Below are 18,342 nucleotides of genomic sequence, written 5' to 3' on the forward strand. Positions count from 1 at the left end.
AACTGTCCATTGTCTAGTTAACAGTTGAAATAATTCGGCTAGACAGCCGAAAAATTTAACAGCTTACAAAACAGTCGGCTGCTGTTTTAAATTTTTTCTCCTATTTCGTTCGATATTTTCTTGCAATTAAAAATTCTTTTTCGTCACGCAGATATGACTGTAGTCCCAGTTTGTTATTTTGGTGATTTCAAATTGGACAAAAGAGATCGATGGGTATGGAAATGGATGAGTGATAAACGTGGTGATATCCCAATTTCCGTAACAGAAACAACAACATATGCAGAATTCTATAATTTTTTACAGAACAAGCTAAATGTCGATCTCTCTTAATATGACATGAAATTGAAATTTAAATTCAGTGATCATGAAGTCCGAGTCCACCTATGACGATTTCTTCTAATATCGAAGTGAATTATCTGTTTGAAATAAACAATAGACACTCGACTCCTGTTTGCGTGACTTTAGTGAGGAAGGATGTCGTTGAAGGTGAACAAGTAGACTCAGATGGAGGGGATAACAATGTTAATGATTTTTGGGATATGGTCCATATAACACGTGAAGATGATGCGGTTATTCTAGAGGTAGTTTGTCACAGAATTCCGTCCGTGGTTCACGACAATGAGTGTGGAAATGTAAATACTTTTACAGACAAAGATTTGATCGCTTTAACCTGACAAAGATATGAGCGGGGTGAGACCTCAGGGGCTGAATCGAGTGGACCGTCTTTAACTCCTCCCGTGTGGTTTCCAACAGTGAGGATTTGTATGTCGAGCAATTGTTTAAAACGAAAAAAGATTTGCAGGAAGCTATGCACCTAATTGCGCTAGAATACAACTTTGAGTTTAAAGTGAAAAAATCGAATAAGTCGTTGACAATTGCTTGCATAGACGACAGTTGCTGTTGGCATTTGCGAGCGACGAAGATGAACCCGAATGAGTGTTTTGTAGTTCGCAAGTACACATGGAAGCACTTGTGAAGTGGGATTACGTCGAAATAATCACAGGCAAGCCCCGAGCTTGGTTTATTGGTCGACAGATAATGCACAAGTATCACGATCCTCGTACGATCTACAGATCATCGGACGTCATTAACGACGTCCGTCGATAGTACGGAGTAATCTTGAGCTACTAGAAGGCCTGGAAGGCCAAGGAATGTGCATTTGAGGATTTAATGGGCTTTGCAAAGGAAAACTATGCTAAATTGGCCAAGTATTGCCATAACATGGAGAAAACTAATCCTGGCTCGAAATTTTTTATTGACACGGAGGGTGGGAATTGCTTCAAATTCTTCTTCATGACTCTTAGACAATGCATTCGGGGATTTTAAAATGCAATGCGACCCCTAATTCTAGTTGATGGTACAACACTGAAATCTAAATGTCAAGGCAGGTCGATTATTGCTACATGTCAAGATGTCAACATCAAAATTTATCCTCTTGCATTTGGCATAGTCGATAGTGAGAATGACCTGTCGATGCGGTGGTTCTTCATAAAGTTAAGGGAAGTAATCGGGGAAGTCGAGGACCTTACATTTGTAACAGATCAGGGACAGTCTTTAATAAATGGTATCGCTGAAGTTTTTCCAGATGCCCATCATGGGTATTACATGTATCATATTCAAGGCAATTTGAAGACCAGGTATCGAGGCAAAGATATTGTTTCATTATTCAGGAGAGCGGCTGAAGTCTACAGTGTTGAAGAGTGTAATAAGTTCATGGTTGAAATAGGAAGTAAATCATTCGATGTATGAGATTATCCAACGAAAATGGGGATTGAACATTGGGCGCACTCGTTTTTACCAGGATGTCGATACAATATGATGACGTCAAACAACGCGGAATATCTCAATGCATTATTCAAGAAGGATCGAGAATTACCCATTCTTGCACTTATTGAGAATATTCGTACCAAGCTACAACAGTGGTTTCACGATCGACGTGTGAAATTACAGAATTGCACGAGCGTGCTAGCCCCGATGCAAGAGGAAAAGCTATTCAAAGCTATAGAACTTGTTAGACAGTTGAATGTCGAACCACTAGACGAGTCGAGCTTCTCAGTGAAATGTGCACGAATACGACATACATGGTGGACTTGACTGATAACACATGCAGTTGTAAAAAATTTCAGCTGTAGGCTTTTCCGTGTGAGCATGCAGTCGCGGTTGCTATGTATCGATGATTTGCAGCTAGAACATTGTGCTCTCATTACTACACGATTGATTATTGGAGAGCTGCGTACGCTGAGACAATATTTCCTTTGCCGAACGAAGCTGAGTGGGAAGTGTCCGACCGTATTTGCCCACTCAATACATTGTTGCCATCTCTCATTGAATAGCATGGTCCTGGACGTCCAAGTACGTCTAGAATACCATCTACCGGAGAATTTCCTCGACCACGTAGGTGCAGTCGGTGCAAATCAGTAGGGCATACTCGTCAATATTGTACAAGTCATGTTCATCTAAATGATAGATCATTTGGTAATGATTTCCATCTGAATTAAACAGTATTTGCATTTATTATACCATAACAAATTAATTGCCGTCATAGTTAATAATCATTTCATAATCCATCACAGTGTGTTACAAACATTTCGTAAGTACAACAAATCAATATTTACAGTGTTCACAATTATTTCGTAATTACAAAAAATTACAACTAATAATTACAATAAATCTATGGATCACCATTAAAATAGAATAAGTCGCACGCCAACTTATTCCGCCAACTCTATATCCAGGATTGGTTGATTCCATCAACCTTACATGCTATACTTAGAAATTTGATGTACTTTATTGCAAAAATGCCACAATCGTCCCTGCAAATGAACAAAAATAAGTTCGATCAGTACCGTGTAGCAAAAAAAATTAAGTATTAAATTTTAAAAAATTTAGAACCACTTACGATATTGTCTGCCTCGTTGTAGTTGTGTTCCGCATGATGGCTAATCTGCCCTTCATAGTCAATCCCGTCGGTCTAGTTATCATAGGGATAAAAACAGCAATGGGCTCCAAATTTTGCTCGAGCTGACCCTGTGTTAGACATGAATGATCGGGGTCGTATATGTATATAGTAGACTCAGTGAATACAATCTCCAAGGTCATGCAGTGATGATTCACGATCACTGGTATGTACATATTTGTACAACCCTCTCATGACTTCCCCCCGACATGTGGGCACATCCATATGGTCTACTCGAGCATGTAGTCGAGTACCGCGTATTCCTTGCCGACATGTTGGAGCGAATGGTACTCAAATGTCAACGCTTCTTCCGAACTCCAAATTGAGTATGACTCTGCCAAGACTGTCAAATGAGCTCGGATATCTTTGAACCCGATCACGCAACAAGTCCATGGCCAGGTCGATGTGCTGTATTAAAAAATAGTAATTCAAAATGAAGTTATTTCATTGCATAAACAAACTATGATGTGCAAGTCATAAAAATTAACAGTATGACTACTTCACTTACATCGTCAGCAAGCCAGGCTCCTGAAGTGATGATGTCGTGGAACCACTTATAAGTATCGGATATCGTCACAGTACCGATCGTACGGCTGGTCCTAACAAAAGAAACAGAGAAATGTTAAAAAAGCGTATACGTGTAACGATCACTGGTATGTATTAATATCACTAATATCATGAATACTAACCCGGGCAACATTCTTTTCCATCCGTCTCGAATGCTTTCTACTCGACATGGTCCACCTCCCGAAATGGGTGGGGATCATCCCATCGACGAACCTCCTCTTCTTTGTCTCAGCCGTGAAGGGAGAGACAATGTACTGTGACGGCACTCTCAGCCTCTTGCCTATTACCAGCTCTGGTAAGTCAACATCACGCTTTTTCGGCCCAGTCACGGCCATTGTCCTCCCCTTGCCCACCTTGGGCATCGTCTCCTCCTCCGTCCCCGACGATCGCCACCTCCTTCACACTCTCCTCCTCCTCCTCCTTTCCCGTCATCACCACCTCCTCAACCGTCGCTCTCATCCCCGAGGGGCCCACCACCTCATCTACTCGTGTTAACACCACGCCCTCGACCCCCTTATCCGCCATCGTCGGCACCACCTCCTCGACCGTCGCTCCCGTCCCCAACAGGGCCACCCCCTCCTTTGACCTTGGGGCTATCCCCTCTTCCGCCCTCGAGTCCACCCTATCCTCTATAGACCGAAAAAAGAAGTCCCATGCATCCTCCAACCACAACTGTGGATGACCCCCATCTCTATTCTCTCGATCACCCCCCGGTCGTCACCTTCGTCAACCCATCGTCTGCCTGCTATATTACCTTGAAGTGCTACACCTTATCATGAAGGTCCCTTAAATGCGCACACAGCACTCTAATATCATCAGCTATATCCTTGACCCTCCCTACCAACTGACGTCCCAGATCGTTGACTCGCTCCTCCATATCTCGATGCAGCGTCGACCTCCTCTGATATAACTCCATCAGCCTTCGACGCAGCGCGCCTACCTCCCCTGATATAACTTCTCCTAGCTCTCGACGTAGCGCATTGACCTCCCCCGATATAACTCCTGCCAGCTCTCGACGCAGCGTGCCGACCTCCTGCACCATAAATCCAGTCCGGCGATGGTACAGATCATCAGAATAATCACTTTGAGGGGGAGGAAGTGACGCCGGTGGCGGAGGTGATGCCCGATCAACTGGCTCGTGGTCCTGCACAAACTTACATATTATTAACTTATTCAATAATTGCTAACTCATACAAAATATTAATCAATAATTCACTTAACCAGTCTCGATCGGGGATCTAATCGGATATCTGGTCGTCCTGGGCATGCGAAATCGCTACTTCACGCACGAGACCCTACGCCTCCTCTATCGACGACGTCAAATGAGTGATTACTTCAAGTTGATATATTGACATTTTAAAAAGATAAAATCATGTAATGTTACACTATGTACAATATAAATCACAAATTTATAATACTCACATAATGGTCGTCGAAGAGAGCCGATAATTGTTCCCCAGTGGGACATCTCTCCATTTGAGATACTCATCAATGGTGCATCCGATGGCAGCGTGTCTCCTCTCGCTGCGCAAAGCGGGTACCCAATATAAGGATGGTCTCATATGCCCAAACCTAAAACACATAAATTAGTACATACAAATTCAATAGAAAAAATATTTTAACATTGATTGCGTTAATCATTTACCTGTAGCGCCAGGGGAATCCGTACATATCGTACTTACACACAGGCCCTTTGGGCTTCGAGTGCGGTCTGATGAAGATGTGGACGGTGTTCTCGAAACATCGACGGCTCCACGGATAGCTGTTGAAGCGATCTATGTCGTCGACGATCTCGAGGTGAAAGAGGTCGATCACAGTCTTTTTGTGGTGACATCGCATCACGCTCTCAATGATGTAGACCAGACCTAATTTCAGTCTGTCCAACATCTCGTCACACCTAATCGCGTCCATCAGCTGAGGCAAAACCACTGTCCCCTGTCCATGGAAGTAAGTGTCTTGCAGCCTATTTCTTCCCTGAGTCCCGCTGCTAGCTGCCTCATCGCCCGTAATCTTCAATCCAGTTAGCAGGGCAAACTCGAACATGGAAAAGCTAGCGACTTTGCCCCCGAGGTCGAAGTGGAGGGCATCGCCGTCAACTGGACTTAGCAGCCGACATAAAAGAGTATCGATCATTTGACCCGAATACTGCAACTCTCTTATAGGTTATAGAGGCCACAGAAAGGATTGACACAGCATATCTGCATACTGGTCGTCCAGTAGCTCCAAGACATGGGCAAAGCTGTCAAAGTTACCGTTGTCTAGCATCTGTCTCAGCTCTGCATCCAAATGATAATCCATCTTGCAAAAATTGAAGTAGAATATTAGAACATTGTACATGAAATAATGCAATGAAGCATAATAACCCAAAATTAAGTGAACCGAATTTTTAACCGTATTTTTAAAATCACAAATATCTTTACATTAAAATTATAACTAAAATGAAATTTTAAATTTAAAATAAAAAATTATAATTAATTAAAAATTAGAATTAAAAATTTAATTTGAAATTAATTTTAAAATAACAAATTTCTTTACATTAAAATTATATAAAATGAAAATTTAAAATAAAAATAAAATAAAAAATAAATTAAAATAAAAAAGTCAAAATTCGGATTAAATAATTAATTTGAAAATAAATTCTAAATTAACAAATTTCTTTAAATTAGAATTTAAATTTAAATTTAAAATAAAATAAAATTAAAACTAAAATTAAATTTAAAATTAGAATTAAAATTTTATTTTGAAATTAATTTTAAAATAACAAATTTCTTTACATTAAAATTATATAAAATGAAAATTTAAATTTAAAATAAAATAAAAATTAAAAATTAAATTAAAATTAAAAAGTCAAAATTCGGATTAAATAATTAATTTGAAAATAAATTCTAAATTAACAAATTTCTTTAAATTAAATTAAAATTTAAATGAAAATTTAAATTTAAAATAAAATAAAAATAAAACTTAAATTAAATTTTAAAAAAATTAAAAATTAGAATTCAAAATTTATTTTGAAATTAATTTTAAAATAAAAAATTTCTTTACATTGAAATTATAATTAAAAAATGTAAATTTAAAATAAAATAAAAATAAAACTTAAATTAAATTTTAAAAAAATTAAAAATTAGAATTCAAAATTTATTTTGAAATTAATTTTAAAATAAAAAATTTCTTTACATTGAAATTATAATTAAAAAATGTAAATTTAAAATAAAATTACAATTACAATTAAATTTAACATAAAAAGTTGAAATTGGAATTAAAAATGTAATTTCAAAATTAATTTTAAAATAACAAATTTCTTTAAATTAAAATTAAAATTATAACTAAAATGAAAATTTAAATTTAAAATAAAATTAAAATTAAAATTAAAAAGTCAAAATTATGATTAAATAATTAATTTGAAAATAATTTCTAAATTAACAAATTTCTTTAAATTAAAATTAAAATGAAAATTGAAATTCAAATTCAAATTAAAATAAAAAATTAAAATTAGAATTAAAAATTTATTTTGAAATTTATTTTAAAATAACAAATTTCTTTACATTAAAATTATAATTAAAAGAAATGTAAATTTAAAATAAAATTACAATTACAATTAAATTTAACTTAAAAAGTTGAAATTAGAATTAAAAAGGTAATTTGAAAATTAATTTTAAAATAATCAATTTCTTTAAATTAAAATTATAACTAAAATGAAAATTTATATTTCAAATAAAATAAAAAATTATAATTAAAAAGTCAAAATTCAGATTAAATAATTAATTTCAAAATAAATTCTAAATTAAAAAATTTCTTTAAATTAATTTAGGAATTCTAATATTAAAAAAAAAAAACCGGTTGATAGTCGGTCGGCAACAACAAAAAATCCACCTCTACTCTTCGGATTCCACCATTTCCGGCGAGCTCGAGCTCCCCAAACACCAAAAATTGGCGAACACACTTCATCTATACGCAAATCTACCCTAAATCATGCATTTCATATCACAAAAATCATATTCCAACCAATAATCTAACTAAAACTCAACAAAAGCCAATAATCTAATTATAATTCCACAAAAACTAACATTTACAACTCTTAAAAGCCGACAACCGAAAGTTCTTTGGTGAGAGAGATGTCTGGACGGCCGACTGTCAGTGGATCTGATTTTTTCTTTCCAAACCGTCGACAGAGAGAGATGAAGATGGAGGGATATTTTTGGAAAAGTATCTTTAAATTGTGTTTTCGTTTTTTTTTTTTTTAAAATCAGTCAAAGGCCAAAGTGGAAATAAGGGCGGGTCAAATGGCCATTTTCACTTAGTTCCTCTTTTGAAGGATCAGGTGGGCTTGAGGAGGATTCTGGAGATATGGGTTGGATGTGTGAATTGGACTGTATGCCTTAATTTTATCCATAGTTGGGCTGTAATTTGCTTGGTCCGTAAGTTTATATGCTTGATTAATTCATCTATACTTCTTCCCCCTTGATTAAGTTTAGGGAAAATTTCATAACTAAGAAATTAATTATGGCACATTTCAAAAACAAGAAAACAAGTTTGAAATTTCTAAAATCAGGTTTTTATTAAAAATTATTTATAATTTAATTAGTTAATTAATTATTTTATTAATTAAATATATTTAGGTCACAGATCTATGCAATTTGATCACAAATTAACAATATAATTAGTTACATATTATTTTTTGGTCACAAATCAAAAATTTTATGTCACAAATTTTTTTACGATCACATTTCAAAAAATTTGTTTATTGGTCACAAATTCAAAAATAATTAGTCACGGATTAATTTTTAGTCACGATTTATCATATTATTGGTCACAACTTATTTTTCGGTCACAAATTAAAAATTTTATAGGTCATATATTATTTTTCGATCACGAATCAAAAATTTTATTGGTCACAGATTAATTTTTCGGTCACAACTCAATAAATTATAAGTCACAAACACATTTTATAGGTCACAGATTAATTTTTCGGTCACAACTCAATAAATTATAAGTCACAAAGACAAATTTTATAGGTCACATATTATTTTCGATTACGAATCAAAAATTTTATAGGTCACGAAATCAAAATTGTTATTGGTCACATCTAATTTGGTCGCAAATTAACAATTTAATTGGTCACTTATTATTTTTTGGTCACGAATAAGAAATTTTGTCACAAATTATTTTACGATCACAATTCAAAAATTTTGTAGGTCATAGCTCGTTCATCGATCACAAATCAAAAAATTTATGAGTCACGATTAATTTTTAGTCACAACTTATCAAATTATTGGTCACAGCTCGTTCATCGATCACAAATCAAAAATTTTATGGGTCACGAATAAAAAATTTATAAGTCACAGATCACAAATATTATAGGTCACAACTTAAAAAACAGTCACAAATTATTAATTTTTTAGATCACACAATATTTCTTGGTCACGATTTTTTTTTCATTGGTCACATATTGTTTATTAGTCACAGATTAACTAATTCGCTGGTTACATTCGATCAAATAATCTGTGACCACCATCAACATTTGCGACAACCACCGCCACCATCAAGGCAGAACCGCTACCACCACCACCACCACCCATCAACAACACCACTGTCAAACGAATCAACATATCCACCTCAATAGACCACAACCACCAATAGTTCACCGTCATTGCCGCACCCACTGTCGTCTACCGCCACGACCACCGTACCACACAACACCACCACCAACACAACCAAAACCACCATGACTACCGCACCGCCCCCACGAACACCACCACCATCGCACCGCCCCCTCCAAAAAAAATCCCCAATCTGCCACTGGACTCTACCACCATCCCACCGCCCGTATCAACACCTCCACTCAACCACAACACCATCACATACAACCCACCACAAACACATCACCACCACCACGCACAACCACCGCCCACAGTACACACACAATGCTACCACATTACAAGCCCACGACACTGCACAACCACAACACACAGCACAATAGTCAATCACGACCAAATCCACCGCCGCAGCCCACCGTCCAACAACCATTTAGCAAAAATTTTAAAAAAAACCCACTGATTGGTGCTTTGGTGAAGCTTGAATACGTCGCGAATCCTCACGACGACGATTGTCTGCATTATCTGGCCAGCGATTGACGCTTCTTCTGGTCGGGGATGCCGTGGGTGGTGATGGCACAGTGGGTGATTGGGGCAAGGGAGAGAAGACGGTAAGAGAGAGAGTGAAAATGGTTGGGGACTGCGAACTGGAGAGAGGGTAATACGAGAGAGAAAATGATAGGGTTTGGGATAAAAAAAATGTTTATTTAATATTAATATTTAAATATATTAATATCTGATTTTAAAAAGATTAAAGTTCCCATCTGGTTTCAAAATTCATGATTTTAATGGTAAGGTTTTGTGTAATTACCACTTAAGTTTATATGCTTCATTAATTCATCTATACTTCTTCCCCCTTGGGCCAAATCCATAATACAGCCCAAATCATGACGTTGCAGCCTTCTATCATCAGCCTGTGGAATGGGTTTAAACCCATTAACAAAATTGCTTCGGTGAAACTCCTCTGGTGATGTCGAGAAAGGGGTGACCAGATTTTCGAACAACTTCCGGTAACCCCTGTGATTTCGGCAATCTGTAGTAGCTCCGATTTCCCTAGAATTGGTTGGAGTTCCAGAATATAAGGTGTCTTCAGATGAGTTTGCTTCCTGTCCTTTCTCCTTCCATTCCCGTCCCTGTCCTTCCCGTTCCGGCACCATCATCTCACTTTTCTCCATTAGAATTTCCAAATCCCATCGATACTTGCCAAAAAATTCGTCCTCCTAGGATGGTCGAAATTCATCTATGTCTTCAAAAATTGTCGGCTCTGATGAGTTCTCTGCGATCTCTTTCTCTTTCCCCTCCCTTTCCGGCTCAGCCATGGATTTCTTCTCCTGGCTCGACCAATTCACAGTGACCCGTCTCACCTCTGACCTCTTCTCCTCCTCCAGCAATGGTGATGGCTACGTAACCTCATCCAATTGACCACGTTCAGCAATCGTTATCTCCTCGTGTACCATACTTCTGTGCTTTCCTGCTGGCAATTCTTCATCACTGGAGAGCTCATTCATGCTAAATCGAGCCAACATCAGTCCCTTCAATTCATTCCATGTTCGCACCGATCGTTGTTGATCTACCTCCTGAAACCATTTCCATGTTTCCTAGTCAAAACAGGATGTTGCTGCTTCTATTTTCTCTGCCTCCAGCAATTGGTTTATGGAGAAAATATCCTCCGCCCTAGAGATCCACCGCTTGGCATTATCACCGTAGAATATGGAGATTATGAGTCGCCCTTGTGAATCCAAACCTAACTCCTCTTCTCGGTCTCTCTCTTCTGGTTGCCTTGTCATCTTTTCCAATCGATTCAATATCGAGCCCCAGCTCTCTTCCATTTCCTTGCTGAAATTTGTTGGCATTGCACTAAAATCGTTCCTTAGATACCAATTGATAGGATACCGCTTGAAAGAACAAGTTCAAATATTGAATGAGTGACTTTTTTATTAAAAAGGCGGACGATTACAGAAATTGAAGAACAATTCTAAGCATTCGATCTCTCCCCCTAGATCAACAACTAATTCTCAGCATGAATATCCCCAATCCCTCCACATTACATTTATAGGCAACTTATCACATCATTATTCTCCAAAATACCCCTGCCCTTATCTGAATCTATTTTAATTGAATAAGCTTCTCAATTCTTCTAGATCCTTCCACGTTGATAGGAGTCTATCACTTTTCCTTTCTATAATATCGAAATGTGCCAACTTTTTCCTTGTCTAAATTATGTTGCAGGGAGTGAGGGCTCTTTGGGAATTGTGACAAAGGTTTCCATACTTACCCCACCAAAGTTGTCATCTGTAAATCTAGCTTTTCTTGCTTGCGAAGATTATGCTAGCTGCCAGGTAAGCTCTGTTCTCTCTGAAATATCATCAGTTGTCATTAGATGTGAAATGTGTGTTTAAATCCACTCAGGATGTGACAGTATTAGAGCTGTCCCGTTTCCCACTGATCTATAGTTTTAGATCCCAAGTAGCTTATATTTACGGGACTTAGTTTATACTATTGTTAATTATTTGGTTACTGCATTTTTCTATATAATGCATATATATTATGTTAACAAATTACTATCACGTTATTATAACCATATGAATGCTTACTCTTTTCTGTGTAGAAACTTTTATTGGAAGCCAAGAGAAAGCTTGGGGAAATTCTTTCTGCATTTGAATTTTTGGATGTGAATGCTATGAATTTGGTAAGATTCTGTGGATGATGTAACCGTATTCAAACTCTATTCACAATCTTCTCAGTTATTAACATTGAGTAAAATTACACAACACCCGTTTCCATTGAAATATTATACAAAAGATTATTGATATTAGAATGGTGCATACTTTAAAAAAGGTTCAGATGCATTGTCATTTTTGAGTGGACCATGTACCACATTGGTGCCAAAAAATAAATTTCTTCATGCCTTCCCCTTAGTTTGATGCAACTTCATTCAGGATCAATTGTCAAGTGGTGCAACATTTTTTTTTTTTTTTTTTTTTTTGTGTGGAAGAGTTCGGCCTAAACTAATTAAAACCACTTTCCTAAAATTTTCTATTTTTCTTTGTTTTTTCTTCTTTATTCTTTTTCATTGGGTTGGGAGGGAGTAAGGTTGAAGCTTCGTCCTCATTACTGGCTACAGAGTCTTAGATGAATATATATATTGTAACAACCACACATGGGTTTTAGACTGTTGGAGCTCAAGTGTGAATTCTAGATTCTCCAGCAACGGGTTTTGAACCACTCCATTGGTGATATGATAAATTTACATTAATGAAAGATGAGTTTCCTTTTTTATGCTGAAAGTGCCATTCTGTACTTGAAATTTGTTTAAAAGTTAAAACAACATCATACTTAATAGTTAAAAATAGATTATGAGATGGTTGAATAGCAATTTTATTCCAGTGTAGAAAAATTATTAGGGTCAGAACCAAAGGGATGCATTCAAATGGTTGCTTCATGAGCAGAGAGATCTGTTTCATGTGTGGCTGGAGTAAACGGGGTATGATAAATGAGTCATGCACTGAAACTTCTGGATAAACTCTCGAATATTGGTCTCTTGGCAACACGAGACAATTTTACAAAGTGCTCTGAAAATGATATCTTACCATTGAATTCATATAATCATGCACAAGTGATGCCCCTACCCTCTGTCTTCTGATCTGGTGGTGCGTTGTTGTATTTTGAGAGTGACTTCTATTCAATGGGGACAAAGTTTGTGCAGTTAACAGTTCCCTTGAAACCAAAGCTGTTAGAGAATGAGCCAATGATGTACTATCACAACCACAAGGTTTTTATCATTGGTCAACTGTAAAACCTTCAGTTCGAAAGTCCTAAGATCGACCCCATTTCTCCAATCCCTTGGGGCCAATGCTTACATAATGTAATGCGTATTAATAGATGAACTCCCATTTATTTTGACTTGTCTACTTTGTACGATATTGGGAGGAAAGTTAACAATCAGACAACTAGGCCAACACAGAGTAAATTGTAACTGTCGCTAATGAAGATAACTGAGACTCCTAGATACAAAGCTGAAGTATGTGTAGGCTACGAAATTTTGTTGAACGTATCCAAGTAGAGAAGTAATATCAACAATGCAAATGGAGCAGGCTTTTCCTTTACCATGATTTTCATGTTTTTGTTGACTTCGGACACTTTGCTGAGAAGTTTGACTGATATTTTATATAGGATTGTGTATGCTATGACACAAGTTTGGTGACTAATATTTGTATAAATATAGGTAGATTCACTTTTGCACTTGGAAATGTAAGACTTAAGATTTAACATTTTGCTAATATGGCTGCATTTTGAAGTTATTAACATAATGTTGTAGTTCATGCGAAGGTCAGGTGAAGCTAGAGTTTTTGATGCCTAAGATACAACATTCTTTAAATTGTTTAGAATTTAGAAATGCATCTTGTGATTAATCTAGTGCTAAATCATGCATGTATTACTTCATTATACTTCTGAACAGGTTTTGAAACACTTAGATGGTCTTCGTGATCCATTATCCTCAATGCATAACTTCTATGTTCTCATTGAGACCACTGGCAGCATGGAGTCTCATGACAAGTAACCTTCTTCCAACTCGAAAGTAATAATCTTTATGTTATTTGGATTTGAAATGAATTTCTCCTGAATTTCTTCTAAATTTTATGATCAGAAACTAACAAAATAATAAGAAGGAATTTGTTAGAGAAGCTTCTTCATACACGCTTCATTTCGTTTGAATAATATGTTTATTTCTGCAGTTGTTATGACCTTAAACCGCCCCTTAAAAATGATAAATGGTATCTTTTTTGCAAATTTAATTTTCCCTGTGACCACATGACAGATTTACATAATACCAGTCACTTCGGCAGCATATCTTTAATGAAAATGAAAAAATGATCTGAAATAATATTCTTCTTATTTTGAGATCTGAATATACTCAAGGCATGTTCATGGTACCACTGTATCAGAACAAATCAGCTTTCTTGTGTTTCATTATGGTTGTTGATTTTTTAGTTAACCAAGATAGCCCCGCCGAGATTGTGATTACTAATTTTATGATGGCTTACACCAAATACTTGTGCGATTAATCCTACTTTCAAATTGTTTCTGATGGATTGAATTTCTTGATCTCTATTATTTTGAATCTACGTCCCCAGAGAGAAGCTTGAAGCCTTCCTTCTTCAGTCTATGGATAGTGGCTTAGTAACTGATGGAGTTCTAGCCCAAGATATTAATCAAACATCATCATTTTGGCATATCCGTGAGGTAATCACTAGCTATATTTTATATCTACATTCAGGATCTAGCATCCATCACCATTTATGTATTACTTCTAGTTTGGGAATAGATTTGAGATGTGACCCAATGCTTTTATCTACTGTGGCTTCTCCATTTGTTGTAAAATTATGCTAAACCTATTTAGTATCAATGATCTAAACTTATGAAACTCAAAAGATGGAAAATCCGTCATATTTCTTTTATCTTTACCCGAGTCATGTTTTTTGAACCATTCTCTTCGTACTGTTAGCCTTAACTACCTCCTCAAGCTGTAAGATTTTATGTTAATTTCAAGGACAGAAAGTGTCATTTGTTTGAATTTAGATGTTGACCAGATTCTAAGAGCTCTTCCAAACTATTAAATAAGTTCAACCTAATATTGGACCTTTAATAATTGAGTATTGCAAAGGACCTAGTTCATCATGACAGAACTAAGTAGCATGTAGAGATTGATTGTCACTTCATCAAAGAGGAGGAATAATGGAAATGACTATACTCCGACTTGCCTTCAGATTGCATATATTCTTACATAGGCTCTTCTAAGAACCAATCTTGACGACTTAGCCCCTATTTGGCCCGCATTAAAATTATAATTCATTTTTCTCTCTCTTTTAATCAACCACATATCCTCCAATGAAGTAATATTGCACGTAATTCCAAAAAATTTTCTTCTTTTTTAACCACACATTCTTCAAAAATACACTATTCCTTCCATTAAAATTTCAAATAATGGAGGCCAACCGTGGGCTTAATCACCAATCTAGGAATGATTAACATCTATGCCCTACCATGAGGGGGAGTGTGGAATTTCAATTCTAAATTCCTTATTTCTATTGCAATCTTTGATTGTACTCTTATTCGATATTAGTTACAGTTAATTTTGGTATAATAGGTTTTAAGAATTAATTGATTTACCAATTTTTGAAACAAGAAGAGTTACTCTTCATTGTATTCTTAATTTAATTTAGATAGATAAAAAATAAAGGGTCTTTTCTTTCTTCACTTACAATGGCAAGACATGCCCAATATAGAAATATGGAGGTCTATTAGCAAGTAGTGTTCAAGGAACTGACTTTAGAGTGCTTTTGAAGCTTATAAGCAGTTTTATCTCTTAGTTCACACACAATTTTATTCTTTTTGTTCAATATTTTTAAATGCTTATTAATATTATGAGTACACATGCAGTAAACACATATCTTATGCCATTAGATTTTCATCTTAAGATCTTACACTGTAGTCCTGTTGGGATATCACAAATGACAATAATATTCTTATTTCACCAACAGCTTCTTTGCAATTGTTATTGTATTGAAGATGTGGCTTTACGGTTAATAAGGTGATCTAGAACTAGTTAGGAATCTTAGATCTACAATATTTTGTTACGACACACTTTGATACACCTCATTAAATAGGCAAAGGAGTGGATGGTCATTCTATTTTATAGTGTTAAAAAAAATGAAATAATAATAATAAACAGAAATAATAGGACTTCTATAACAAATATCAAATGCAAACCCTCAAACTCGCTACAGCAAAAACACTATTAATAGAAACTTTATACTGGGAGGCCTTTGAATTTATTGAAGACTGGTACATTTATTGAAGAAATAATCAAACTTCTTACATTCCTTCTGCCGTCTTTCTTCACAATGATAAACTTTTGTGATTTCATTTTTGATGCTATAGGGTGTACCTGAAGCATTGATGAAAGCTGGGGCTGTATATAAATATGATTTGTCTCTGCCTCCTGAAAAAATGTATGAGCTTGTTGAGGAAATGCGCACACGTCTTGGTAACGACCTTACTTTTCTATATCACCTACTGCTTTCTTGGCTTAGTGGGATAGTCACTTTTTACTGAACCGTACTTCGATAGGTCTTGTTTTAGATGGGCCGTGTGCTGGTTCAGATGAAAAATTAGAGCATGTTTTACCAAAGTTTCAAATTTTTACTTATTATTAAATAAGTTATAAAATCCATTTTGGTCAAAGTTGGAAATAAGTTACTCATTTTGATTTTGAATGAAATAAGAGTTTCTCTAAAGCAAAGTAACTTGTTTACTTAAAACTAAGAAAAAGGTAAGTTACACAAACATATTTGGAAACAAAATTAACTTTTTACTTTTTTGTAAACATGGCCAGACATGCTCTTAGTTTACTTCATTTTACGAAGCATGACATGACTGTTTTGAGATGGCAAATTTAGTTCCTTTTACAATGTCATATATACTTGATGAAATGCCCCTTTTTGTTTTTTCAATCTCCAAATTGTGATTCTTGAATCTTGAGTATCATTTGTGGATAATCTCCAAAGCATTTTCTTAACCTTAATCAAAATCTCTAGGTTCTGCAGCAAATGTAGTGGCATATGGTCACCTTGGGGATGGAAACCTACATCTCAATATTTCAGCGCCGCAATACACTGATAGTGTAATAACTTCATTCCTAGTTCATTTATAATTTTTTGTCAACTCTGAATTGCATTAAATAAGAACATTGTTCCTTACAGATATTATCAAAGATTGAACCCTTTGTCTATGAGTGGACATCTAAGCACCGTGGGAGCATCAGTGCTGAACACGGCCTTGGGTTGATGAAAGCTGACAAAATTCATTACAGCAAATCTCCTGAATCTGTGAGGCTAACCTCATTGTCTGTTTGTTAATAATGAACATCTCATTCCAAATTTATGCTTTTCTTGAATTTCAGAACATTTTGTTAATAATGAAGGTCTCATCTTGCTTTGGATTGTTGAAAGCTGATAATTTTATTATATATTTATTAATTTTTTTTTCTGTCATTTAATGTATACTAATAACCCCAGTTTCAGCCTGAGTTCTAATAAAATGAAGTCTGAAGAGAAATGCCAACTTTCTTTAGTGTATGATAATATTTCTAAAGAGAGTGAATGAGAAATTTAAGTTTTATTTCTCGATGAATTCCTTACACCTTTTCACCCTAATTTGTAGTACAATAAGATTGAAAGAAAATGTGTGTCATCTCCTAATCAAGGAAATAATTTTTTCCTAATCTAATTACCATATATACAATGATTCCATAAAAATATTAATCTACAATAACGGGATTCCTCCACTCCCCCTCAAGTTGGATCGTAGATATTGATCATATCCAACTTGCAGATGAAATTTTCGAAATGCTATCTATTTAGTCCTTTAGTGAATACATTCGCTGTCTGTTCTTCAGTAGGAATATAGGTCGTGCAAATAGTTCCATCTTCAATTTTTTCTTTAATAAAGTGTCTGTTTACTTCTACATGTTTGGTATGATCTTGTTGAACTGAATTAAGTGAAGTATTGATCGCAGCTTTGTTGTCACAGTAGAGTTTGATCTGTAGTTTCATTGTAATTTGTAGTTTTCCCAAAAGTGTCCTTAACTATAGTCCTTCACATATTCTCTGAGCCGCTGCTCGAAATTCTGCTTCAGCTCTACTTCAAGCAACTACATTTTGTTTCTTACTTCTCCACGTTACCAAGTTTTCCCATACGAAGGAGCAATAACTTGTGGTTGATCTTCTATCTTCCTTGATCTTGCCCAATCAGCATCCGTGAATAATTCCCCTTTTCTTTTTTCAGTTTTCTTGAAAAACAATCTTTTGCCGGGACTACCTTTGAGATACCTCAGGATTCTATATACTGCTTCTAAATGAGCTTCTTTCGAAGAATGCATATGTTGACTCACCATACTAACTGCAAAAGCAATGTCTGGTCCGGTGTGTGATAGATAGATCAGTTTTCCAACTAGTTGCTGATACGCATTAGGGGCTGAGGCACCGATCATGTAAAAGTCTCCTGCCGAGCAAATTATTGAAGTTGGTTTTGAGTTGGCTGGTGATCCAGAAAAGGCTGCTGAACAGAGTGTCGAAGGAAGACAGCCATACCTGTCCTACTCAACTGATTTCTTCACATTGTCTATCTTCCTTCCAATTTCCATAGGAGTGTCATTTGGTTTACACC

General features: G+C 35.8%; 1 protein-coding gene across 1 annotated transcript in view; it reads left to right on the forward strand.

The window, feature by feature from the left end:
• The window catches only part of LOC111401940 (D-2-hydroxyglutarate dehydrogenase, mitochondrial), a 38,263-nt gene that overhangs the window by 17,106 nt on the left and 2,815 nt on the right, over positions 1-18,342 (forward strand). The window contains exons 8-14 of the mRNA XM_023029926.1: positions 11,344-11,453; positions 11,723-11,803; positions 13,574-13,671; positions 14,250-14,358; positions 16,057-16,162; positions 16,713-16,798; positions 16,878-17,003. Of these exons, the coding sequence (XP_022885694.1) occupies positions 11,344-11,453; positions 11,723-11,803; positions 13,574-13,671; positions 14,250-14,358; positions 16,057-16,162; positions 16,713-16,798; positions 16,878-17,003 (716 nt within the window). The remainder of the gene's footprint in view (positions 1-11,343; positions 11,454-11,722; positions 11,804-13,573; positions 13,672-14,249; positions 14,359-16,056; positions 16,163-16,712; positions 16,799-16,877; positions 17,004-18,342) is intronic.

Source organism: Olea europaea, chromosome 10 (genome assembly GCF_002742605.1).
Source record: "Olea europaea var. sylvestris chromosome 10, O_europaea_v1, whole genome shotgun sequence".
NCBI classification, from domain to species: domain Eukaryota; kingdom Viridiplantae; phylum Streptophyta; class Magnoliopsida; order Lamiales; family Oleaceae; genus Olea; species Olea europaea.